This window comes from Tachysurus vachellii, chromosome 23, assembly GCF_030014155.1.
Source record: "Tachysurus vachellii isolate PV-2020 chromosome 23, HZAU_Pvac_v1, whole genome shotgun sequence".
In the NCBI taxonomy this organism is placed as follows: domain Eukaryota; kingdom Metazoa; phylum Chordata; class Actinopteri; order Siluriformes; family Bagridae; genus Tachysurus; species Tachysurus vachellii.
In genome coordinates, this window is record NC_083482.1 from 3,938,473 (window position 1) to 3,966,193 (window position 27,721).

General features: G+C 37.8%; 1 protein-coding gene across 1 annotated transcript in view; it reads left to right on the forward strand.

Moving 5' to 3' along the window:
* The first annotated feature begins 14,813 nt into the window (after window positions 1-14,813).
* Window positions 14,814-27,721, forward strand: part of pth2rb (parathyroid hormone 2 receptor b) — a 33,806-nt gene continuing 20,898 nt past the window's right edge. Inside the window, exons 1-5 of the mRNA XM_060859366.1 lie at window positions 14,814-15,139; window positions 16,294-16,396; window positions 23,957-24,067; window positions 24,274-24,389; window positions 24,606-24,703. Coding sequence (XP_060715349.1) covers window positions 15,086-15,139; window positions 16,294-16,396; window positions 23,957-24,067; window positions 24,274-24,389; window positions 24,606-24,703 — 482 coding nt within the window. The 5' untranslated portion in view covers window positions 14,814-15,085. The remainder of the gene's footprint in view (window positions 15,140-16,293; window positions 16,397-23,956; window positions 24,068-24,273; window positions 24,390-24,605; window positions 24,704-27,721) is intronic.

Consider the following 27,721-nt stretch of genomic DNA (forward strand, 5'->3'; position numbering starts at 1 on the left):
GAGGGTGAAGTGCCTTCCAGATGGTGTCTATAATATCTATATCATTAGTATGAGAAGTAGGAGTATGAGAAAACAGTTCAGATTTGTATGACTCTTTTCTCATTTGGCTCCATGTGTGATTGGAATATATATTTGCGTAACTAGGCAGGTTAAAGACTATTGCATTTAATTGAATTAATTATTTAGCCCAAACTCCCAACAAGAGACTGAACAAGTGGCATCTGTGGATGAAAATGTCTGGTTCCATCTGCTGTTTAAAGGAAAAACATGAAGTTAATGAGGCTAGAAGGACAGTTAGTGGTCAGGATTACCTCAAAGTTGCATCCATTGACAGATGGTGAGATCTGAAAGTTGTCCACAGTCCAAAATGATAATTATTACACTATGTGACTGCTTTGTGCCTAGAGTTAGCAGCACATCTGGTCACCTTCTCTAGGTTATGTGTTTAGCTGTAGCTCTCTGGAATACTTCGCTCATAGTTCTTCATGTTTTTAGGAACTCATCTTACTATTGGCTCCTGCAATATTTGGGTATTTACTTACTTTGTTTTGGAACATAATTCAACGAAGTGTAGTGAATTGTGGTTTAAGAGACACCAGCTAGACATGTGTTGCACAGAGATAACACTGGACACTACAGTTTGAAGCAATGAAGCATAAAACTGAAAAAGCTGAAAGCATAAATATACAGACAGGAAAAATAAAATTGTCTTTTTATCCACTTTGGAGATAAAAGTAAATGACTCTTATTTGCATGATTTATGTAAAATAATATTTCACATACAAGTGTTTGCATTTTGGATTCAAATTTTTCTATTCTGAAAATTTTATACATGTAAAATACGGGAGTTGGCCAAGCTGTAGTAAACCACAAGGACTGGCCTTCTCTGCTAATCATGAGGGAGTTTTGCTAGTACCCTGAGGAGCTTAGTTCAACTTAATGGTATGCAATTATATTACCGAAATATTGAAACCGGAATTAAATGAATTTTAAATCTCTTTTTAATAAGCATTTATATTTATGTATAATTCACACACATACAGTATCTATGTATAATTCACTGTGATGCCATGCTGTTTCTTTTAAGTGTCCCACTGAGAGCAGCTCTGACAGCATACTTCAAACAATACAATTGCTTCTTATCATTATTCACATGGACTTGTATGGAGGATGGGCCACAATCACAATCAAATGCTAATTAAAGTGGCAACGTTCTGAAGCGAAGTTTGTCAGCGTTTTGCAACAGCCAGTATGTTTTCTGGAACACGAAACACTTTAGGGAAGAGGCGTTTGTGCTTTCTGGTTTCTCTGTCACATGTAAAAAAAAAATTAATTATGTCTTATTAACTTCAATATATACACAATTAAAGTTTAAAATTCATTTAAAAATATGAACTTAGAATTTAAAATATTATATTTCTATCCCTATCCCTAATGAGCAAGCCAGAGGAGAAACTCCCTGAGAAGAAACCTTGAGAGGAACCAGGTTCAGAAGGGAATCCATCCTCATTACAGGTATGTGAATTCTGGTGCCTTCTTTATCCTTGAAAGTTACTCAAGTTATACTTGGAGTTGAAAACATGCACAATATGAATAGCTTCAAACTATACAGCTAAGTAAATAAATATCGGACAGAACACATGCTGAGTCAATTATAAATTGACCATATTTTATAAAAAGAATTTGGGACTAGATGATCTGTGCAGTTCTGCTTTAATTGTGTACATGCAACCTTTTCCTTTTAGCATGCATACATTTCTGCCTCTAAGATTCATGCAATGCTGAAATGTGTTGAGTTGTTCAGAGCAACAATAGACTCATAAGCCATAAACATTGCCATGCTGATAAAGATGGAATCAGACTTTAATCCTCTAGGACAGCGGTCTCCAATCTTATCCACAAAGGGCTGGTGTGGGTGCAGGTTTTCATTCCAACCAAGCAGAAGCCACACCAGAGTCTATACTAAAAGCCAAGAACATCTGATTAAACAGGTGGAATCAGCCGTGGCTTCTGCTTGGTTGGAATGAAAACCTGCACCCACACCAGCCCTTTGTGGATAAGATTGGAGACCCCTGCTCTAGGACAACAAAACAGCATTCAAAAACATTAATTATTCAGCTCATCAATTACAAAGATCATCAGGGGCCTGTTTAAATTGACAGCGAGAGTAAGCATATGCTGCATATAAGCAAGACAACAAGGGCAGACTTCCATATCAATGAGAATCCCTGTTTTTCTTTTAAATGCTAAAGCTAAACCTTGCTCAGGGAAGAAGATGTCTATCCACATCCAATTACTTAATGAATATAAGAACCATGTATGCATCAAAAAGGTCTTCTACTGTAAAATATTCTATCAGATCATGTGATTAGGTAAATTGACACTACAAATACAACAAAGGTCAAGTTGTATGGCCCCATCCCATACTCCAACACATTTACAGCCAATGCGGAATCTATACATAAAAGGATATTCATTTATTCATCTTCTACCGCTTATCCGAACTACCTCGGGTCACGGGGAGCCTGTGCGTGTCTTAGGCGTCATCGGGCATCAAACCAGGATACACCCTGGACGGAGTGCCAACCCATCGCAGGGCACACACACACACACACACACACTCTCATTCACTCACGCAATCACACACTACGGACAATTTTCCAGAGATGCCAATCAACCTACCACGCATGTCTTTGGACAGGGGGAGAAAACCGGAGTACCCGGAGGAAACCCCCGAGGCACGGGGAGAACATGCAAACTCCACACACAAAAGGCGGAGGCGGGAATCGAACCCCCAACCCTGGAGGTGTGAGGCGAACGTGCTAACCACTAAGCCACCGTGCCCCCCTCCATAAAAGGATATACTATACAAAAATAATAACTGTGCTATCACCTTGACCTAATGCCGTCTTAGTTTGGGTGTCCAGTAGATGAGGTGAATTTGCACTCTGGAACATCAAAACCCGACAGACGTGAGGATGAAGAGGGTCTCAAGGCATGGAGACAATCATTAACGTTGCTTGGGCAGACTGACGAGAGGTGGATTACTGTACCTTTCTGTGAGAGATCTGTACATAGGATGACATCTTTTGTTGCAAAATGAGCTGATGAAGTAATGTAGAGGAGATGAGACTTGGACATAGGAGAAAAAAAATTAACTTTACCACTGCTTCTGTAACAGAAGTGTCCTTAGGAGGTTCTAGAGATCATGTTGAACCCCAGCTCCAGTTTAATGGTCAGAATATTGGCATGGTAAAGTGAAGAAGAAGGTGCCCTATAATCAAGGCATGCTTTGCACGAACAGGAAAGGATTATTTACAAAGTAATTTACAAAGAGATTTACAAAGTTCAGCCAGATCAATGAAGGACACAATGCAAGGTAAAAGGAGCGAAGTTTCACAGAATAGTCAAACTTTTACTACAATGCTACAGACAGTAAAGCTGCAGTAAATAAAATAATAAAATTATGGTATCAGTCAGCACATATGCCATGCGTATGGCAGTTGGGACTGAGAAATGAAATGGTTAGGGATAATGAAGTGACCTGGCCTTACAGCACAATCTATTCAGAACTGACAAAAGACAGGTACAGTCATTATTGGCTGTGGGGCAGTAAAAAGGAGATAAGTGCAGGGGTAAATGAGGTTAGATTACAAAGTTTTAGTAACAGGACTGCATTTCTGGTAAAACCACATCATATGAACAAACATACATAATGATGACATACCAGCTAATATCTGGAAGATGCTTGGAGAACCTGGAGTAACATTACTGACAACACACTTCGACTGCATAATAGCTTAGAACAATCCTCCAAATGTAATCTGGCCAATTCAGCTATTATGCCATGTGATGGTGATATTTGATTAATTTGTTAGCCTCCAATGTTCTGTCACCCTAATACCCAACCAATGTGAGTTTGTCAAGAGTGCCAGAAGTGTACATGAGTTGGACCCAACTTTCCACCTTTATAACAGGGAACAAGACGGCCTTAAACAGCAAGGGCCAAAAACTTGCCTCAGGGTCTCATCAGCAAGAACAATGAGTCAACATACAGAGAAGAGGTACAACAGCTAACAGTCTGATGTAGAGCCAACAACCTGTATCTGAACATTGACAAAACAAAAGAGATGGTTGTTGACTTCAGGAGAGCACAGAGCAACCACTCCCTCATTAAGAGCACCAAATTTCATGGTGTTCATCTGGTGGAGAACTTCACCTGGTCACTCAACACCAGCTCCATCACTAAGAAAGCCCAGCAGCACTTTGATTATCTATGAAGCCTGAGGAAAGCACACCTCAAACCACCCATCCTAACCACGTTTTATAGAGGGACATCAAGAGCATCCTGAGAAAATGAAACATTGTCTGGTTTGCAAACTGACAAGACCCTCCAGTGGATAGTGAGGACAGCTGAGAAGATCATCTGCATCTCTCTTCCCTCCATCACAGACATTCATCACAACAGGCTGCAGTCGCAAAGCCAACAGCATTGTAGGTGAGCCCACACACCCCTCACACACTCTCTTTACGCTCCAACCATCTTGGAAAAATTCAGGCCCTCATAACCAGACTGTAGCGATGAGGCAAAGGCAAGTGAGGACCCAATTGCAGTTAAACATTTAATAAACAAAACAAGAAACAGGAACACAGACAGGTAGGCAAGACTAGGCAGAACACAGAGCTAACAGGAAACAGAAACACATACAACGACTAGCGACAGGGAAGTGAACAAACAGTGTACAGTATATATATTAGACAGGAACCAATCACAAAGCAGAGACAATGAGTAACTAAGACAACAAATGAGAGGGAATGAATGAGTTCAATGAGTGTCCATGGCAACAAACGAGTGGGTGGAGCAAACAATTAACAGCAGGGCAAGACAGCAGACAGAAACAGGGCAAAACACAGACAGACTCATTACACAGACTGTGCACTAGTTTCTTCCCTCAAGCAATCAGACTCCTCAACAAACAGAACTGAACTATTCCGAACATACATACATATATACACACACACACACACACACACACACACACACACACACACACACACACACACACACCACTGTGTGACCTACATTGGACTCTTTAAATCAATTACTCACTCAGTTGCTGTTTTGCACATCACATTTCAATACCTCATCAAATTGCTGTTATTACATAAGTATGCATATGTTTATTTGAACCCTGTCTGTTTACAATTTCTCCAGTTTTGCATGTACTTTGTAATATACAGCAGTGGTCCCCAACCCCCGGGCCGCGGACCGGTACCGGTCCGTGGACCAAATGATACCAAAGGAACATTAAATTATTTCCATTTTATTTACTGTGGTGTATTTCTCTAGGGTTTGTGCGACTTTCTATGGACGAGAGGTTAACCGGGAGCTGAGAGACGTCACCTAAAGCCGCACCAATATATCGCAAAATATCATGATATTGGGCCGGGTTTAGGTGACGTCTGGAGCTGAGTGGCTGCAAGAGGCAGTGGTGTTGTAGCTTTGGTGGAGAGAAGGTGTGTATCGCTCTTCTCTCTGTTCACCGGTACTTATGTTTAACAGTGCTTGGTGTACGTGTATATTTTGTTTGCTCAAATTTAACCCAGGGGGCACGGTGGCTTAGTGGTTAGCACGTTCGCCTCACACCTACAGGGTCGGGGTTCGATTCCCGCCTCCACCTTGTGTGTGTGGAGTTTGCATGTTCTCCCCGTGCCTCAGGGGTTTCCTCCGGGTACTCCGGTTTCCTCCCCCAGTCCAAAGACATGCATGGTAGGTTGATTGGCATCTCTGGAAAATTGTCCGTAGTGTGTGATTGAGAGTGTGTGTGCCCTGCGATGGGTTGGCACTCCGTCCAGTGTGTATCCTGCCTTGATGCCCGATGACGCCTGAGATAGGCACAGGCCCCCCGTGACCCGAGGTAGTTCGGATAAGCGGTAGAAGATGAATGAATGAATGAAATTTAACCCACAAATTAGCAAAAATGAATACGAAACTGACGTCGTTAGAAAGTTAGAAACTCTGCCGGTGTTCTGGATTAAAGTCATGTCAGAATACACTGAGATTGCCACCGCAGCACTTAAATCTCTATTGCCATTTCCGACATGCTACTGTGTGAAGCGGGGTTTTCTGCAGTGACAGCAACCAAAACAAAACAATGGAATAAACTGGACATACGCAACACACTTCGGGTGTCATTGTCTCCTATTACACCAGATGGAACCGTCTCGTTGCAAAGAAACAAACTCAGGGTTCTCATTGATTTAGCGTTGTATTGAGTTAATGCATGTTTAAATACAATTAAATTTAAATTATTAATTTTAATTTAATTGTATAGCCGCCACCCTCGCCCCTCGCCCCCCACCCCCCACCCCAGCGAGCCGCGGTAAAATTATCAAACATTGTCCGGTCCGCTGTGAAAAAAATGATGGGGCACTGATATACAGGATGCACACTGGTCAGAACTATTCTGTGTATCTGTCTTGTAGTGTTTTGTCTTGTCTGCTTGCACTGTCTTTTGTTTCACACTGTTTGCACTAGGTTTCACACATTGAACTTTATGTGGCTAGGACTTATAGTCCTTAAGTCTGTGCTGTTTTTGTAGCTTTATATCATTTTCTGTAGCAACATTGTTCTGGTGAAACATTATTTCATTTCACTGTGTAGTGTGTCAGCTATACATGGTTGAAATGAGAATAAAAGCTTCTTGACTTGACTTGACTCGCAATGTTAGAAGTACAATTCAATGCCCAGACAATTTTTCCATTCGACAACACCGTCCACATCCACCAAGGCTCCACCTTTTCACCCCTATTTTTCATCTTTTGCAAAAACGTTTGTTGTCATAGACATTAATGACCAGGAGATGAACAAGAAAACTTAAATTTAACCAATTTAACCAAATTTAAATGCATTGTGTCTCTCATCACCTCAGTGTGTAAAACCCTGCCAGGCACCCAAGCTTGTCACAATGCAGCATGGATGAAATCATATCAAGTCCACAGTGGATGCCAATTCAACTCAAAGCCAAAGGCTTTCAAAACCTTATCATCGCTTGCCCTGTGGTGCTATAAGGACAAACAATGAGATGGAGATCCACATCATGGAAATGAGGATGTTGTTCTGGTCGCTTGGAATTTCTCGAATCTCTTAGCATGACTGAATCATGAACAAAGAAGTACGGAAGAAGATGGGAGTGGCACTCATCATGTATAAGATCTGTGAAGTGAGACTGGAGTGATTCGCTCAGGCTAAATTTACAAAGAACACTCCATCTCCAAGACGGCTCTCTGAATCAGCTCTGACGGACACTAAATGTTTTAGCACCGAAGCAGCGAAGCAGTCAGGAGAAAGCAAATCACAATCTCCACTGATGAACATATTTACAACCAGAAGGAGAGCAGAGGAAGAGGGAGAGGAAGAGAGAGAGGAGAGGAGAGGAGAGGAGATGGAGTGGAGAGGGAGAGGGATAGGAGAGAGAGGAGGGGAAAAGAGAGAGGAGAGGAGAGGAGATGGAGTGGAGAGGGATAGGAGAGGGAAGGAGAGGAGAGGAATAGAGAGAGGAGAGGAGAGGAAGAGAGAGGAGAGGAGAGGAGAGGAGAGGGATCTCTGAGGAGAGGAGAGGAGAGGAGAGGAGAGGAGAGGAGAGGAGAGGAGAGGGAGAGGAGAGGAGAGGAGAGGAGAGGAGAGGGAGGGGAGAGGAAGAGAGAGGGGAGAGGAGAGGAGATGGAGTGGAGAGGGAGAGGGATAGGAGAGGGAGAGGAGAGGAGAGGAAGAGAGAGGAGAGGAGAGGAGAGGAGAGGAGAGGGAGAGGAGAGGAGAGGAAGAGAGAGAGGAAGAGAGAGGAGAGGAGAGGAGAGGAGAGGAGAGGAGAGGGAGAGGGGAAGAGGGAGATGGAGAGGAGGGGAGAGGAGGAGGGAGAGGAAGAGAGAGAGGAAGAGAGAGAGGAGAAGAGAGGAGAGGAGAGGAGAGGAGAAGGAGAGGAGAGGGAGAGGAGAGGAAGAGAGAGAGGAGAGGAGAGGAGAGGAGAGGAGAGGGAGAGGAAGAGAGAGAGGAAGAGAGAGAGGAGAGGAGAGGAGAGGAGAGGGAGAGGAGAGGAGAGGGAGAGGGGAAGAGGGAGATGGAGAGGAGGGGAGAGGAGGAGGGAGAGGAAGAAGTGGTGGAGAGGAGAGGAGAGTAATATCTGCTTTCTTATGAAGTATTGAGCTTTTTGTTTTTTGTTGTTTTTTTCATATTATCTTCAATTTAGCTTGTTATGGCCATTCTTTACTACTTTTGGAGTTTGGAGGGTTTTAACGTACTTAAAAACTTTTTTTTTCCATAAAAAAAGATTAAGTTAGATGTAGCTTAAATATTCACTGAGATTAGATAGAATTTATTCTGTTTAGGTAAAATTAATCCAAATTTAATGGTGGTCTCATTCTGCTGGTGAACTATGTTGGGGATCTCGACCCAACATGATGAAGCCTAAACTTCATGAGAATTTCAGCCCCTTAATACAGATTTTCTCTATCTGCCTCCACAAGGACAAGAAACGAAAGCCTGATATGCATATGCTATACATACACACTGCATTATACACACTGGACTATACATACACACTGCATTATACACACTGGACTATACATACACACTGCATTATACACACTGGACTATACATACACACTGCATTATACACACTGGACTATACATACACACTGCATTATACACACTGGACTATACATACACACTGCATTATACACACTGGACTATACATACACACTGCATTATACACACTGGACTATACATACACACTGCATTATACACACTGGACTATACATACACACTGCATTATACACACTGGACTATACATACACACTGCATTATACACACTGGACTATACATACACACTGCATTATACACACTGGACTATACATACACACTGCATTATACACACTGGACTATACATACACACTGCATTATACACACTGGACTATACATACACACTGCATTATACACACTGGACTATACATACACACTGCATTATACACACTGGACTATACATACACACTGCATTATACACACTGGACTATACATACACACTGCATTATACACACTGGACTATACATACACACTGCATTATACACACTGGACTATACATACACACTGCATTATACACACTGGACTATACATACACACAGCATTATACACACTGGACTATACATACACACTGCATTATACACACTGGACTATACATACACACTGCATTATACACACTGGACTATACATACACACTGCATTATACACACTGGACTATACATACACACTGCATTATACACACTGGACTATACATACACACTGCATTATACACACTGGACTATACATACACACTGCATTATACACACTGGACTATACATACACACTGCATTAGACACACTGGACTATACATACACACTGCATTATACACACTGGACTATACATACACACTGCATTAGACACACTGGACTATACATACACACTGCATTATACACACTGGACTATACATACACACTGCATTAGACACACTGGACTATACATACACACTGCATTAGACACACTGGACTATACATACACACTGCATTATACACACTGGACTATACATACACACTGCATTATACACACTGGACTATACATACACACTGCATTATACACACTGGACTATACATACACACTGCATTATACACACTGGACTATACATACACACTGCATTATACACACTGGACTATACATACACACTGCATTATACACACTGGACTATACATACACACTGCATTATACACACTGGACTATACATACACACTGCATTTAATACCATAATCCATCTGTTACCACTAGATACCATCTGATGCACATCCATGTCACTTCTGTAGCTGTCTGTTACACCTTATAGTATTTTATATATAATATATTTACATATATTTACACATATACATATATAAGTACATATTGTATATACAGTAATGTGTAGTGCTACTGTAAGGATGCCCAATAGTACACTGTGTGTACTGACTATACAGTATGTATGAGCAAATTGCACATTTTCACATGTCAACTCATTATCTATATCTTTATCTGTATAACTGTTCTGCAATTTCTGGAGTTTGCTCCTAAGAATTTTACTCACCAAGGCACATGTGCTGTGGTGATGTGACAATAAAAGTGACTTGACTTGACTATAACTATGAGATGAGAAACTGGATTGAAAATGAAAGAAGCAAAACTATCTTACTGAATACAGACATCACTTAAATGTCATACAAACAGATGCACAAGTTTATTTAAGCAACATGATGTGTTCACCAAGGAGGTATGGTGGTTTAGGGGTTATGTTTGCTTGCACCTCTGGGGTTAGGGGTATGATTCCTGTCTCCATCCTGAGTTTTCCATCTGTGTCAGAAGTTTCCTCTGGTTTTTTCCCCGGTACAAAAATATGCAGTGTAAATTTGACTATAATTCTGTGGTGTGAGTATGTGTGCAGTTATGCACTGAAAGGGGTTGGCACCCCATCCAAAGTGTTCCCTGAGGATGGGAATCTGGAATAGACTCCAGGTTCCCTGTAACCTCGTGTAGTACCAGCGTTCCACAAAATGGATGGATAGATAAATGTTTTTCATCTTGTCTGAATCTCGTAGATGTAAGAATACTTCATAATAACTTTTATACTGTAGGAAATGACTGGAAAGGTGAAGAGGGATCGATATAGTAGAAAAAAAACCACATGAAATGTTTGCATATTTGCCTGACAGGTGCTTAATTGTAAATGAATGAAAAGGGTACGCAAAAAGCAGCACAGGAGTGCTCCATTTTCCACTCAGCATGTGCAATTATACTCAGACTTCCTTTGCTTTAAAGCACTACCGCCTTTTTCTCTCATAAAGGTTAAATGTGCGTGAGCTTGTGTTTGCACGTCCTTGGTCTAAATCTTTGACCTGCTCTTTTTTTAGCACCACTGAGTCATTTAGAAAGCAGTCAGTCATCGCTGATAAAGGATGTTCCATTTAAAATATCTTTATCTGGGATGTCATTATGGCCATGAATCTTCAAATCCTTGAAAATGAAAATGATTTATTTCAATATTTGTGACTTTCCTTAATGACATTCAAAGATTTGAATAAGTACAGTATGAAATATTTTTAACAAAGTCATAAGCACCACACTACAGAGGTGGGAGTAAGGCACACATGTGCAAGTCACAAGCAAGTCTCAAGTCATGAATGTCACGTCAAAGTCAAGTCGAGTCTTATGTTAATATTTGTCAAGCAAGTCTCAAGTCTCAAATTTGCGATTTACAGCAAGTCTGACTCGAGTCAAGTCGAGTCCCCCATCTCTGAAACATTTAACTCAAGTCTGAGTCAAGTCTCAAGTCATGAATGTCAAGTAAAAGTCAAGTCGAGTCTTTTTTTAATATTTGTCAAGCAAGTCTCAAGTCTCAAATTTGAGACTCGAGTCAAGTCATATGACTCGAGCCCCAATATCTGCCTGTCTATCTATCTATCTATCTATCTATCTATCTATCTATCTATCTATCTATCTATCTACAAAAAAAGCTCCTAGTGCAAATAAAAAAGACAGATCATTTAATTTACCATGTTATTGTGGTCTATTTGATCGTTAAAAAGGACTTAGTACTGTCCTATACTATACTATAGAGTCAAACTTGCATTCAGCTGATGCAACTTCAAAATAAAGTCATGGACTGAGGTCTCTTCCTTTTAGAAACTTTTTAAGAGCTTTACAAACCTGCTGTAGAAACAAAATATCACCCATATATTGAGACTAAAATAACTTATTATTAAGTCTTATTATTAAAGACTTATTTATATCCCACTGCAGCAGCTGTGCTAGTAGAACATTATTATTATTATTATTATTATTATTATTATTATTATTATTATTATTATTATTATTATTATTATTATTATTATTATTATTATAGTGATATGGAATTCATTTTATTTTAAGTCTTTAAGAAACACTAAGCCAGTAGCGAAAAAAAAAAAGAAATCCCAGGGGTCCTAGAAGATGTCATTGGGACAAGCTTACTTTGTTTTAAGATGAATAATTGGATACTAAGTCTGTAATTTAAGCAGGTAAATAAACACACTGCAGCATTGTTATATTAGTCTAGTCTCTTAGCTCCAGGGGGAAAAAATAACAAATAGAATAGAATAGACAAATATGATTCATGAAAATAATTTCAGTTTGTGAACTCCATGACTTGGCAAATAGAAAATATGCGTCAGTTAATAATGAGTCTTACATTTCTTTTTTAAAATCCCATCACTTAATAGACACCATTTAAATTATGATACTGGCAGCAAAGGTGAATCAAAGGAAATCAAATTAAAATCCTTCCACAAGCAATCTTACGGAACAGACTGACACCATCAAGACAATTATGACATTCAAAAGGTCTTCTTATCAGCAAGAAGTCAAATCATTCACACACACACACACACACACACACACACACACACACACACACACACACACACACACACACACACAGAAACCAACCCTAAGGAAAAGAATTTTAAATAGTTTCCCAGGAAACTCTTTTTCTCCAGTAATTGTGTGTTGACCTGTTTTACCTTTTCTTATACAATAGAACAAGCTGTACATCCAATTAAAGTTTTACCAAAAAAAAAAAAGTTAAAGTCTACCCTGCTTATGTGCTGAATAAGTTTGTACATGATGTAAAGTAGTGAGCACATTAATTTGTAAGGTGGTCTGTCCACACGGTGTATAAACCCCATGAAATCTAGACAAATATTGACTCATTGCTACTGAGATTCTGAGATATTCAACTTCTTCAGAACTTCTTCAGATCTGTATATTTATAATCACACCCTCCAGTGTCACCCATATGAGGATGAGGTTCCCCTTTGAGTCTGGTTCCTCTCAAGGTTTCTTCCTTCCATTTAAGGGAGTTTTTCCTCACCACAATCACCCGAGTCACTTCAGACTTGCTCATTGGGGATAAATACAAACACATTAAATGTATCTAATATTAATCGTGAATTTTGTATTCTATTAATCTTTATATTATTCTTTATAATAACCTTTTGTTCTATGTTTATGTTCTGTAAAGCTGCTTTGAGACGATGTCCGTTGTAAAAAGCGCTATACAAATAAACTTGAATGGAATTGAATTGAATTGAATAAAGAAGAACTAATAGCAGCGTTAAGGCTGTTGGAGGAAGATCCTCTCAGCATTGCTTACTGTTGACTGGAGTTTTCCAAAAACATGCTACAGTATATGTGCTATGGTAGAACATTCACCATCTTTGTTCACCATTCCTGCATTGCTTTGGTCTTGTTTCACTAACATTGCTAACACTGCTAGAAAATGCAGAATGAAGCAGATTTTCTCCTAATATCTCCCTGTATTTTGCTCCATTCATTCTCTTTTCAATTTGGCAGGTTCTGAGAATAAAACATATCCCCAGGGCATGATGCGAAATATGAAGTATTGAAGGTGTAATATGATAGGTGTTAGTTTTGCACCAATCTTGGTCTGATCACACCAAAAAAAAAAGATCTTCACTGGGTCACTTTCTTGGATCTCACTGGAGATTCCTTCTGTCTTGTTAAAAGGGAGAATCTTGATTAGGTAGCACTTGGGTGGTGCGATAGTTTCCACACTAATAATGCAACATCTTACAGAAGTGGTCGACCTCTGTGACATAATTTTGCACCTTAGTGCCAAAAACTCTATTAACTTATCTTTAACTTGCTACTATGGCTTCATTTCGACTTTGCCTCATCAAGGATAGTTTAAATGAGGTTTTTTCCTCCAGAATCTTTCATTTTAGATGAACCTCAAATATATGACGGTTGTGTAATTGTTGTCGTTCATGGAGTCATGATCACTTCAGAATGGACTGCAGCTCTAAATATGGTTGACGTCAAAGGGGAGAAAAGTTCAGTTTTATACTGATGAAAAGATAAAGTTTGTCACTAGGTGCAATCATCAAAATGTCAGCCATTCTGGGTACATTGTGTGTATGTACAGTATAGACCCTGTACACTCTGTACCTCAAAGGGTGCAGTGTAGCAGTTACCAAAGATGTTAGAAATGTATCTTCCACCATGATCTGATAGGCAGATTTAGTCTTATAATAGTATTGCCTTTTTTCCAAAGATTTAGATTTTATTCTATTAAAAAATTAATGCTGATTAAAATTCCGTTCTTGTTATTGAGACCTTAAACAAACTGACTATGTGATCAAATTTAATTAAGGAATTAAGGCTTACATCTTGTGATGGGATAAAACTGTCTGCCAAATTTGTGTGTAAAACCTGAGCCAATAATATATATTTTTGTAAACAGCATGATTACTTGTTTTTCTTCTAAGATCAGTCAGCATTGCATCCAATTTCAAGTTTTGAATCAGCTCAGAAAGATTTAGTGATCCGTGGAAATTGAGTAGTTATGAAATTATCCCCAGGGCTTGTTTTTTGTCAAGAGTGTTTAATTACAACCTGCTTTATGTGAACGTGGAACACTCAGAGGAGCAGGATACAATGTCCAAAAAAAAAAAAAAAAAAAAATCAGTGCGCACTCTCAAAATCTCTTATCGACTTTATCTCTTTCTTCACTCCACCACCACCACCACCACCACCATCAGACTATCTCTCTTTGTTCATTTATCCTCCTCTTTTTCTCTTGATGCCACCTTACGCAGTGGTGAATGTACAGTACAGTACATCCCTGGATGGTGTAAATGGAGCAAGCTGTTCTTTTTTACTCGCCTGAATGACGAGACAAGGATGAGGGACAATGTGGAAAAAAAAGTGTTCGGTGGTTTCTTCTGCATTTGTCCTCCCCATCACCACGGAAAGCTGGTCAGTTGCTCTACAAACTCGCGTCGTCATCCTGTAGTATCTCACTCTGGAGAAGGTTTTACGCGTGATCAGACTGTATTTTGCGCCTCCGTTAAACCACGAGAGATAAATGCATTCAGCTGTTTAAATCTGTTACACACTGGATGCATTTAATTCGCATAACGAAGTAAAACAACTTGGATGTGAGCAGATTTTGTTTTTCTTCGCCATAATATTTGGATCATGCTGAAGGCTCTGTGTGTACAAGTTCTGCTTTGGAGTTTGGCCAAGGCGCAGGTGAGCACCATAATCTTTTTAGCTAATAAATGACTCAGTATGACTGTGAATAAAAATAAATGCCTTTTTTTTTTATTCCTCCCATCCAAATATAACCCTTTATTTCCTCATCATTTGCGTGATTTCATTTAAGACTTTGGAGTCTAATAAACAAAAACCTTAAATATTCAGGACGCATCAGTGTGGCTAATTAACGCAATACCGATTGTATAACAATAATAATATTTTTTGTGGAAAAAAAAAGTTAAGATACAACTCCAAATACTGAAGAAATACTGATTTGATTAAATCATGCCATGATTAAGATAATTATGGACACTAAAACGTCTTAATAATAAAGACGTGTCGAGCATTGAGCTTGTTATTGAGTGAAAAAAAAACAAAAAACAAAAAATCAATTATACAAAAAAAAAGAAAGAAAATGAATTGTATAAATAAATGAGGTTTTATTTCAAGTGATTTAAATTTTGTTTGTATTCTGTGTATTCATGTGAAAACTCATTAATACACATTTTGCGCATGATAGCCTGATCTTCCCAAGCGTTTAGGATGTTAAATATTAGGGTTATTTTCTGGGTAATAAATTTCACATCCCTGCAAAATGAGACAGAAACATAATGTCGCTGCTTGAATCCAATAAGCTGGTACATGTTCAGTGTCAGTCCTATAAAGCATTCTGTGCAGCTGCTGACTGGGTGACTGCTGTGTGATCATCAAGGCATTCAAGAAGCTCTGATAGTTTCTCGTCAGTCTAATCACGAATTAGTGTTTACTTAATGATGATGATGATGATGATGATGATGATTTTGGGGCAGATGAGAGTGAAAGTAGGTACTCTGAGGATTCAACCTGATAAGATGGAGGGCATGTGATTGTGCTCTTGGTTCCAACAATCATACATTTCTTAAGATTGGAAAAACCCCACAATTTTATCACCAATAAGAGGCTTTATTTGTTCATTTTAACCCTAATTGTTTGGAACAAACATTTGCCCAAAAGTATAAATTTTTATCCTAAAGAAAAAACGTAATTGTGAAAGTTAAAGAATAAAGAAAATTCACAATTAATTTTCGAAGTTTGCCTTATTAAAAATATTCTTTTATTTTGTACATTTTTAAGGGAAAATGGGCCTGACTCTTTACCTTTATCCACAGCTGGTGGATCCTGAAGTGGGACTCACTGCACAAGAACAAGTTCTTCTGCTCTATGACATCAAACTGCAGTGTCTCCAGAACATTTCAGAGCATGATCCTGAAGGTAGGCAATGCTGACACTTTTCTTTTTCAGAAGTTGTCTTTTTTTTCTTCAGTCAACAGGGGTGGGCCGGGTAAAAAAAAAAAAGAAGAAAAAAATCAACCTGGCAATCTATGTGACATGACATAAATAAGAGCGAATGAACTAGATAAAATGAAATCCCTGTCTGTTTTATTTTTTGTTCCACAGTCTCTTAGATAAAATGCTTAGACAAAATCCAGAAATTGGCCATTTCTATGACTCGATCCAATTATATAACCTTCACGGACACATGGACTTCATGATAGTGTGAATTCTTCTTTGGTCCTTCACATAGAAAATGACAAGATGTCCTAGACTGCAAATTTAGCATTTGATTGGCAGCATTAGTCCCAGCAAGTAGTGCATTTTCCTTTTCAAGCAACAAGTGAGCATCTTATACTATGCTCATTTTGAGGCATCTCAAACCACTGCACAATTCAATTCAGTATCTATATTTTTTATGTTATTCTCTCTTCTCTCACCATCACTGTGTTTCTCAGCATAGCATCACAGCAAGCAGAGTGGTTTGCAATCAACAAGTTACGTTCCTCAAACACATCTTTCACAGTTCAGTTATGTCTGGATGACGCAGGTGTTTTTTGAACTCATCCCATTGTCAGTCAAGTGCCAGAGAGATCTGCTTCCAAATTAATAAATATATAATAAACACTACAGTGTAGGTAGCTTCACATGATATGATATGAAAATCGGATTTAATTATCTGTCTAGCACAAAATGTCCAGAAGCCAATATAGTTCACATTTTTAGGCTGCTTTGGAATAATGCTTTTTTGGAATCTGAAGTTGTATCATAAACATAATGTCCTGCAGTCTCATAAGTGGCACATTGTATCTAGTATATTGTACGTTACTTTGGATTTACTTTGTGAGAGTAGATATCCGAGTTAAACTGGACAGAGTGATTATATGCCAGTCAGATTTTTCTGTTGTGGCAGTAATTGGGGATGAACTTCTGGCTTCATTGTAGAACACAAAAGAAAGTAGAGATGAAAGATGGACAATGACTCACATCACGTTGGAGAACAAACAGAACATTGACAAAAGTTGCTGAAAAAAAAAGACTGCATGTCTTGAATTGTAGATTCCACTTAAACTGGAAGAAAAAATATATATACATACGACTCAATGGTTAAGGCACTAACAAGATAACACTGTTGGGCCCTTGTGCAAGACCCTTAGCCCTCTCTAGGCACTGCGTATTATGGCTGACCCTTCGCTCTGACCCCTATTTCCTAACAAGTTGGGACATACAAAGAAAGAATTTCACAACAGACATTGACGCTAAGGGGAAATAGTGCTGTAATGTATGTCACATATACATCCTGGGCTCATTTACTCACTCAGATAGGAACAGAACAAGCGTTGTGTTTGTAATTCAATAGATCGTTATCAGCCATGATCACAACCTTCGTGGTTAAATGAGCCCAGGATATTTCATTAGGAATAGAAAAAAAATCCTAAAGCTTAAGATAAAAAAAACTCTCAGACAGGTTAAGGCAATATCAGATAATTATCTACAGCTAATGCTGTGGAGATAAATTTCCCAGTTGTCCCATTACATAGGGACTTGATGTAACATGCAGAATTTATGTGTATTAGGAAAGTCAGCAATAATGAACAGGAATCTTCTTTTTCTAATAAGGCACAGGTTTAATAACGCTGTTTTAGTCAAAGTCAGTGTTCGGTCTTCAGAACAGAAGCATTATGACAAAATGCTCATGTATACAGAACTATATACATCATGGGTTACATTAGCTGCAGTTAATTCCAAACCTCTGACTCTAATAATAAACAACCGATATGAACAAATGCGTTTTTCCTGTAAATGTGTGAATAACAGAACAAAAATAAATATTCTTGTGAGAATTATGTGGAAAATCAGAAAGGGAAGCATTTATGTTGAAATTATGTTTATTTTTTTATGTAGAAAATAAATCAGAGGAAATCAGATGTGAAAAATTATTCATGTGGGGAGAAATGAATCATGTGGAAAATATGATGTGGGGAAAATGGAAAAGATTTGCATGTAGAATGAGATAACACAATCATGTAGAAATGTAAAAGATGAAAAAATTTACCATGGAAGAGTGGACTGGAAAAATCTGATTTGATAAATGCATCATGGAAAATCAAGTCAATTAAACAAAAAAGGATAATAGAAAATCAAATGTGAAAAATGAATTATGTGTAAAACCAGATTCAGAAACAGATGAATCATGTGGAAAATCAGGCATAAAAAAATGAATCATGGAAAATCAGATGTGGTAAAAATGAGTCATGTGGAAAATACGATATGGCAAAATTAATTGTGGAAAGTTCACATTAAAGGTCAGATCTGAAAAATTAGTCATGTAAACCATCAGATGGGGAAAACATGCACCATGTGTAACGTAATAAATAAAAATAAAATTTCAATTCAATTCAATTCAAGTTTATTTGTATAGCGCTTTTTACAATGGACATTGTCTCAAAGCAGCTTTACAGAACATAAACATAGAACAGAAGGTAAACATAAGGAGAATTATAAAGAATTAATATAATAAAAATTCAAGATACTGTATATATAGTTCCCAGTATGTATGTATGTATGTATGTATGTATGTATGTACTGTATGTATGTATGTCTGTATGTATGTACTGTATGTATGTATGTCTGTATGTATGTATGTACGTATGTATTTATCCCCAATGAGCAAGTCTGAGGTGACTCAGGCAGCAGTGGCAAGGAAAAACTCCCTTAAATTGGTAAGGAAGAAACCTTGAGAGGAACCAGACTCAAAGGGGAACCTCATCCTCATATGGGTGACACTAGAGGGTGTGATTATAAATATACAGTCAAACAACTGTTGTATTGGTCATGTAGGAAATCAGATTAGATAGATAGATAGATAGATAGATAGATAGATAGATAGATAGATAGATAGATAGATAGATAGATAGATAGATAGATAGATAGATAGATAGAGTTCATAGGTTATTTGGCACTTGTTACATTCAACGTTATGTGCCAAGACAGAGTTTATCACCATTGCCAAGTGTGCCCTGGGGCAACAGTGACAAGCTGACCACAGTTAGAGCAAGTATGTAAGTCAGAGTGTCTTTATTGGTATGCAATAGCTGATGAAGGACAAATGTTAAATTATATAAACAAACAAACAATAAAAAAGGCGGAGAAAAGATTTAATTATACAGTAACTTTTTCTCATTTCTCTGCAATATGACTACTGTAAACACTAGATCATTTACAGTTACCACAAAAGTAAAAAATATATTATTATTATTATTATTATTATTACTACTACTACTACTACTACTACTAATAATAATAATAATAATAGGAGGAAGGAATTTTGGTGGTAGGAATTTTTTAGCACATGTATGATGTACAAAGAAACAAACAAATAAATAAATAACAGGAACAATGCATGAGGAGGATATCATTGTGGACTGTATAACCCTTTTGAAGCTTTAAGTCAAGAGTTGTGTGTATAAATATAAATTGACCATGGAAGAGCAGACTGGAAAAATGGATTGTGGTAAATAAGATATGATTCATGAATCAAGGAAAATCAGATGTAAAAATAGATGAACATTCAAAATCAGATCAGTAAAAAATTGTCACGTAGAAAGTTAGTGAGCATAAATGAATCTTGTTGAAGATCTGGGGGAAAAAAAGGTGAAGATTCTGATTCGAAAATAAATAAATCATGTAGACAAAATGGACATTATTTCCATAAAACAGCAAAATCGGGAATGTTTCCACTTCTACCACATTGATTTGACAATGATTACAATGTTTTATTTATAAATCTATAAATTGGTCCATATTTAAATGGTTTATAGTATAATTTTACAGAATGTCGTGGACCGTTTGAAAGAAGATAGTTTCTGTCCTTCCTCATGTAATTCTCACTCAATTGCAAAAACGATTACAAACGATCACGATTATACACGAGAATCTTCTAGAATCTAGAATGTCATTTTAAATAAAGGTCTAATAAAAAGAAGTCACCACATCAACAATGATGAGTTCTACACTGCTTTAACTCTTTTAGCCAGAGGACAAACCATTTTGTCGTGTCCATGTTCAGCATTGAATGTCTCACACCACTGTGGTGGTTTATATGAAGCTCATATCAAAGTAGACACTCAGGGCTTTGAGAATTTCTGTTCTTCCTTTGCATACTAGGAGCAAAATATTCATAGAAAAGTTTTTTAAACCCGTGTATGTTGTTTGGGTCTGTGGGACCCATATTCATAAACATCAATAGTTTTGAAAAACTTTGCTTTCTTGTAAATTTATTGATTTTTTTCCCACTCATAACTTGATTAAATTTGATTTTCTTTTTTTTATTACATTTTATTAAAAAACAGCAAAAAACGAGTAGCACTTTAATTAAAAAATGTGATAATAAAGGTAAAAGGCAAATATTAACCATATATACTGTTTATATTGCTTGTAATTGGGATGAAGTAAACATCTGTAGAGTATTTTAACATAAAATTTTTGATTGTGTTGAATTAAAAACCCAAAAATGCAGCAGGTCCAACAGACCCACGAACACTGGCTGAGTAACAAAAATACGAACAACATACAAGGGTTAACACTAATGTTTGTATCTATCTTCAAAGTAAATGATGACATTAAACCCATTTCTGGTCTCTGAGATGCCCATAGTGCAAGTCTACCACTAAACCACTAAAATTCTGTGTTAGGATATCCAACATAGGGGGGAAAAGGTGTGTCCTGACGTGTGGGCAGAAAATAATTCATTTGTTTACACTAATTTAAAATGTCTAAGTCCATTTCTGTTCCAGGAGCAGAGTGGAACACCAGTGTACTGGTAGAAAGGGTTAAACAACACAACACCTTCTCAAAATACGTTTATTATTAGTTTTAAATTACACTCAACATCTGCCTTATAAGTCCTTGACTCGTATAACTCGTTACTATAGAAACAATAATGTCTTAGAACCATCTCATTAAAATAAACTCATCATTCAGGTTACAGCCAGAACTACTTCCCAAGCCGTGCTGTTACTACAGTATATATATGATCCGATTGGACTGTTCTGTGGTAATACTGTAAGTTAAGATATCAGATGCTGAATGCCAGGCAGACAGACCCGTTGCTTAAGTTATTTAAAATGGAAGGCATCGTTAGAGAAGCACAAAGGTAGAATCCCGAAGCTTCACATTTAATTAAACCTGCACCATATAATCTAATGTGGTCTCTCATCAAAGCAATCGAGAACATCTCTCTTATCCTGTCAATGAATGAAGAATACGCTAAGCTTTTTCCCTCCTCCTTCTGCCAGCTTTGAAAAGCAATGTCGAAGGAATCCTTCATTCATTCATTCATTTTCTACCGCTTATCTGAACTACTTTGGGTCACGGGGGTCGAAGGAATCGATTAACATTAATAACTTATTTTAATCTTATAAAAAAACTGGACAACTCCTCGACCTACAGTATAAACTGTGCAAGTACATTGGAGCTCAAGTTTTGAATTACTGTCAAAGACTAAATACAGTATAGAGGCTAAAAAATCATGATGGAAACATTCCTAAATACCTTCCTCATTCCAAAACTAAAACCAAAAAATAGTCAGTGCTTCACAATAAAGAAGAAAGATAGTCTGCACTGTGACGGCTAAGAATAACGCATGAAATCCAAAGGCGATTTTTGTGTCCTAAGGAAAATTGGCGTAAGCAACACGAAGCCTCAGCGAAAAGACATTAACATAAGGCTCCATTTTCTATCATTTATTCTACCATCATGTTACAAATATTGTCAGATGGAAAGAATATTATCTATATATCAGGAATCCCTGTCAACAACAGTGACCTTGTTACTCTACATGTGAGTGTCTGGAAAAAGAAGGTCATTGTGTGTTTTTTATGCAACTGGAGTGGAAATTTGAATGAAACCATGCATCCATGGTTAATGATATTATCTCTGCTGGGTTCATCTTGCACAACTGTGCTGAATGACCATCAAATGACCATCGTGTTAAAAGGTTGCTAATCGACAACATACTCAGCATAGCTACAACTGTGAACTAACATTCATTACACATTAGCTGATAGCATAAGTGTGGACAGCTTGGGAATTAAAGGCTATGGCATTATTAATGAAGTCCTACCCCAGTAAAATCTATGGTCATGAATTCATTGTCTATGATTTGTATATTATATATATATTATATATAGATATTGTATTTATATATTTATTTATTTATTTTTTAGGGGGGCACGGTGGCTTAGTGGTTAGCACGTTCGCCTCACACCTCCAGGGTTGGGGGTTCGATTCCCGCCTCCACCTTGTGTGTGTGGAGTTTGCATGTTCTCCCCGTGCCTCGGGGGTTTCCTCCGGGTACTCCGGTTTCCTCCCCCGGTCCAAAGACATGCATGGTAGATTGATTGGCATCTCTGGAAAATTGTCCGTAGTGTGTGATTGCGTGAATAAATGAGAGTATGTGTGTGCCCTGTGATGGGTTGGCACTCCGTCCAGGGTGTATCCTGCCTTGATGCCTGATGACGCCTGAGATAGGCACAGGCTCCCCGTGACCCGAGGTAGTTCGGATAAGTGGTAGAAAATGAATGAATGAATATATATATTTTGTTTCAGTTTATAATATGCACTTTACATTTTTTAAGAAAATAAATGGTTAAAATGTTCAAAATAATCATTAGAATAAAAGAGTTATATATTTTTGTTAATGTTAATTTATTTCATGTTATCAGTTAAAACCATAGAAAGGTGAGAGGGAACATATCCTTTTGTTTCACTGGAGAATTATTTAATTGTTGCTATCCGTTCACTTGTTTCGCGGGGCACTAAAGGTAGAAGAGACTAATGAGGTACGCACTAGTAACGTCTGTAAGAGTTACACTTGTAAGAAGTGCTAAGAAGTGATATTGCTGCTCTTTGGTTTAAGAAGAAAAAGAAACTGTTACCCTTCAAGTTTATTCTTCTTGAGTTAGAGAGGCCAATGAGGTACAGTATGTGTTTGTCGTTTTAATTGCTTTTTGTACGTGAATATGTGTAAGTTATGTGACTGTGTTAATGTATAATAGCCAATTTAAGTGTATTTTCTTACGTGTTGAATGTGCACTTTATTTATGTATGTACTTTCATAGTTCTGACGGCATTAGTGGCATTATTGGGGCATAAAAAGCTACAAGACTAGCATGTGCAAAACATGTTGAAGACTCGTGTCCAAAATAAATGTCTGTTAGAACCAAGAACGACCTGAGCCTTTGATTCAACTCGAGGGGAGTAACACAAATTAAACACCACTGTGGAGTGAGACGTGGCGAAGACATTCAATGCTGAACATGGACACAAGAGCAAATTCCATTTATTTTGTCTCTGGAAAAAAGAATTTTTTCCTTTTTGTGATACTAAAAGAAAAATGTTGTACTATTATGACAAACCACCATGCACTAGAAGATTAACGATGTATGTACATTACTCTTATAATATTTGTCGTGGACATTTGCGTACTCGTGTGTACAGATAACGTATGCGCCCCTGGATGGGACGGGCTCATTTGCTGGCCTCAAGGTTCTTCAGGGAGCCTCACCAAAGTGCCGTGCCCCAGATACATCTACGACTTCAATCACAAAGGTACAAATGTTGCTTTCCTCTCACAAATGGTTAAATACTTTATTTCTGTCTGCTTTGTAATCTAGAAGTAATAATTTTGTAGTTGCTTTAGTGGAAAACACAACATTATTGCCTATAGGCATAAATTGGTTAGTCCAATTTAATACACTTATATTTACGAAACGGTTTTTGTACGCCAAGTTATATTTGTCCATATTTTCTTGAAGGCTATGCATACCGTAAGTGTGACATGAACGGAACATGGTTCTCACTGGAGAACAGAACCTGGGTAAACTATTCAGAATGTCTGTGGTTCCTGACACCAGGCAAGGAACGAGGCAAGGTACTGTAAATCTCATTCTTTTTTGTGTTTTAATAGATATTTATATTTATATATATTTATTTATATTTAATAAAATATATCTATTTATATTTAATAGATAAGTGTTTTTTTTAAGCTACTGAAGAAATTTCTTATGAAACTAAGGTGTGTAGAACAAGTGCTATAAAAATATCTCCAAATACCCTCTCTGTCTTGCTTCTTTTGGAATGCTCGCAGAGGGACTTTTTTGAGAGACTGCACATCATGTACACTGTCGGCTACGCTGTATCCTTCAGCTCCTTGCTGGTAGCCATTTTTATCATCGGCTACTTCAGGTACTACTCGTTGGAATGGCTGTGGTGCCATTTGTCCTGCACTTGTTCCTTGACTTTTAGTCCTCCATCCATAACATGGTGTCCAACATCACAGCAACCGTTTGTGCCACTGTTCGTCATGCCGTGTCTTGTCATTTTGTCACGTGCATTACGATTCGTACAGTATTGTACGTTTCAAACGTCATCCTCATAGAGGTGGTCCAGCTATGTTACTTTGTGTTTCCCGTTTGTTTCTGGACTAACGGAAAAGTGAGCTTGTAAAAAGTGTTTCTCAGAAATGTACCTCAATTGGTACTTGTTTGGAAAGAACCTCTATTTCCGGGCTCTCAACCCACTGACCTTCCTCTTTCATAAAAGTTACACAAGATCGAATATATTCAATTTAAATTTAATTAAAATTAAATTTATTTATATAACACTTTTAACAGTGGATGTTGTCTAAAAGCAGTCTTACAGAAGCATAGAAACAACATTTTAATGTTTAGAATTAAGTTGCTATTTACCTTTAACAATTATCCCTAATGATTAAGCCTGAGGTGACATGAGGAAGAAACCTTGAAAGGAACCAGACTTAGAAGTGAACCTCATCCTCATTTGGATGACACTGGACACAAAATAATGTAAATATAAATATAGCGTTCAGCGTCAGTTCAGGCAGGCCACATAGTCAAGCTCGGCTATCAGCTGATGTCAATTTTCTAACCCCGCCCATCAGCTGATCTGATTCCTAAGCACGCTATTGGTCCCTTTCAAACAGGGCGCCCTATTTAAATGCTTTTTTCAGTCTGTCTGCTTGGCTGTTTCCTCTGCATTGGTGCAACCCTCCTCCTCCCCTAGCCCCTCCTTGAAACTTTGTGTTTAACTTAATCAGTGTCATTCTGTTGTCACTGATGCAGGCTCTGTTCTAAATGGGGGATTTTGTCTTGCTGCTTTCCCAGTTAAATGGGAGATTGTCCCCCCACAAAGCTGCTGCTGTTCCCTGACTAGCTTTCATGGAGCTCATGAAAAGGATGGGGAATTCAGAACAGAGCCATACCGCCAAATGTAAATTTTATAAGCTTGCAAATCAAAAATTTAAATATGTCAAAGAATTGTCTTTATTTTGACTCAAGTGGTCCTGACTGAAATAATGTCTTTTATACTCAAGTGGAATTGTGCAACCAAGAGGTCTTGAGGAACTAACAGGTCAGGGTCATTCCTGAGTTCATTAGATTAGATTAGATTAGATTAGATTAGATTAGATTAGATTAGATTAGATTAGATTAGATTAGATTAGATTAGATTAGATTAGATTAGATTAGATTAGATTCAACTTTATTGTCATTGTGCAAGGTACATGTACAGAACCAATGAAATGCAGTTAGCATCTAACCAGAAGTGCATAGATAGCTTATTTACAAGTGGCAGTGTAATAAATAAGGGTATGAGGTTATACAGAAGGTGTAGTAATATGTACATAGAACTGAATAAGGGTATATATAGAGTGTTTTTTATATAAGTATGATACAGTATGAAGTGGTATGACAGATATAGCTGTACAAAAGGAATGTCATTATGAATAAATACATCTATATATATACACAGAATAAACTGAATAAATATGGATGGACATACAGAAGTGTAATGATTTGTTTTTGGGTGGTGCAAGGATGCATGATTTTAAAGTGGTGCAAAATAGTGCAAAACACAGAAGAAAAGGGACAGTACAGTGGTGATTGTTAACACCATATCAGCTGTTCAGTGCAGAAACAGCCACGGGAAAGAAGCTATTTTTCAGTCGGTTTGTTCTGGCTCTGAGACAACAGCAGCGTCTGCCCGATGGGAGAAGTGTAAACAGTCCATTACAGACTTAACACTAATTCTTTCCTGGAGAAGTCTTCAAATGTTCAGTGATGATTACTTTGTTATGTACGAATACGCACCTTATATAGAACAAAGATTTGTACTCTGTTTAAAAAATATTTCGGCAAGTCAATTTTGATTGCAACCAGTGAAATTCCATGCATTGGAGCATATCGTCGCTGTCGGGCGGAAACCTCGTATGTCCAAATTTGGTCAATTTCATATTTTTTACATATCGATGCTATTGGTCTCCTGGATTGGACATCAAATGTCTTCAAAACACTGGGCTCAAAGAAAAAAAAATCTTGACCCCTGCTAGTTCTGGTGCTCGTCTGAGGACAGGAATTTAGCGCAAGACAATCCACTGCAACGCGGACTAAACCCTGTGCACTGCAGATAAGGTACGGCGTTTTTTAATTTCCTGAAAAATAATGGTTTTGGAGATATGAGGATTCCGCCCGACAGCGACGATATGTGACCGTGAATAAGGGAGTATGAATATTTACATCCATCATAGATGTAGCAAAAACACTATGTGCTATATTCTTAGAAAAACACTTAAGTAAGCTCAGGAACACCAGACCATCCAAAAGACCACAAAAAACTACTGTGAGATAACAGAAGAGTCCATGAAAGGAAATTTGGCCAGACCAAGATGCATCTATACCAGTCAGCAATCATAATAAGACTTCACTAGAGGTATTTTTTGTTTGCAAAAACAGCTTAAAAATCCTGTACAGATGTAGAACAATTCCCTATGGACAGGTAAGACCTTGATCAACATATATAAGAATTATGGGTAGAGAAATGTATGGAGAAGGAACTACTCATGATCCCAAGTAACTACACATCATCTTATGGTACTGGTTCAGCTGGATTTATTGGCATGACTGATGAATCCCGCAAGATGAGCAGCAAGATGAATCCCGAGGTATAATAGCCAATATTACCTGCAATGGTTCACCCAAATGTTTCAAAACTCATTGGAAGGTGTTTCATAGTGCAAACGGACAATGAACCAAAGCATACTTTTAAAGCAACCAAAGGCTGTGGAATTTTTAAGCAATGGCCAAGAAATCACATGACATGTATCCAAATGAGCATCATTTTTACTTTAACTGAAGTCAATATACCCACGAACAAACAGGAAGTGAAGATAGTGAAGGGGAAGGTGAA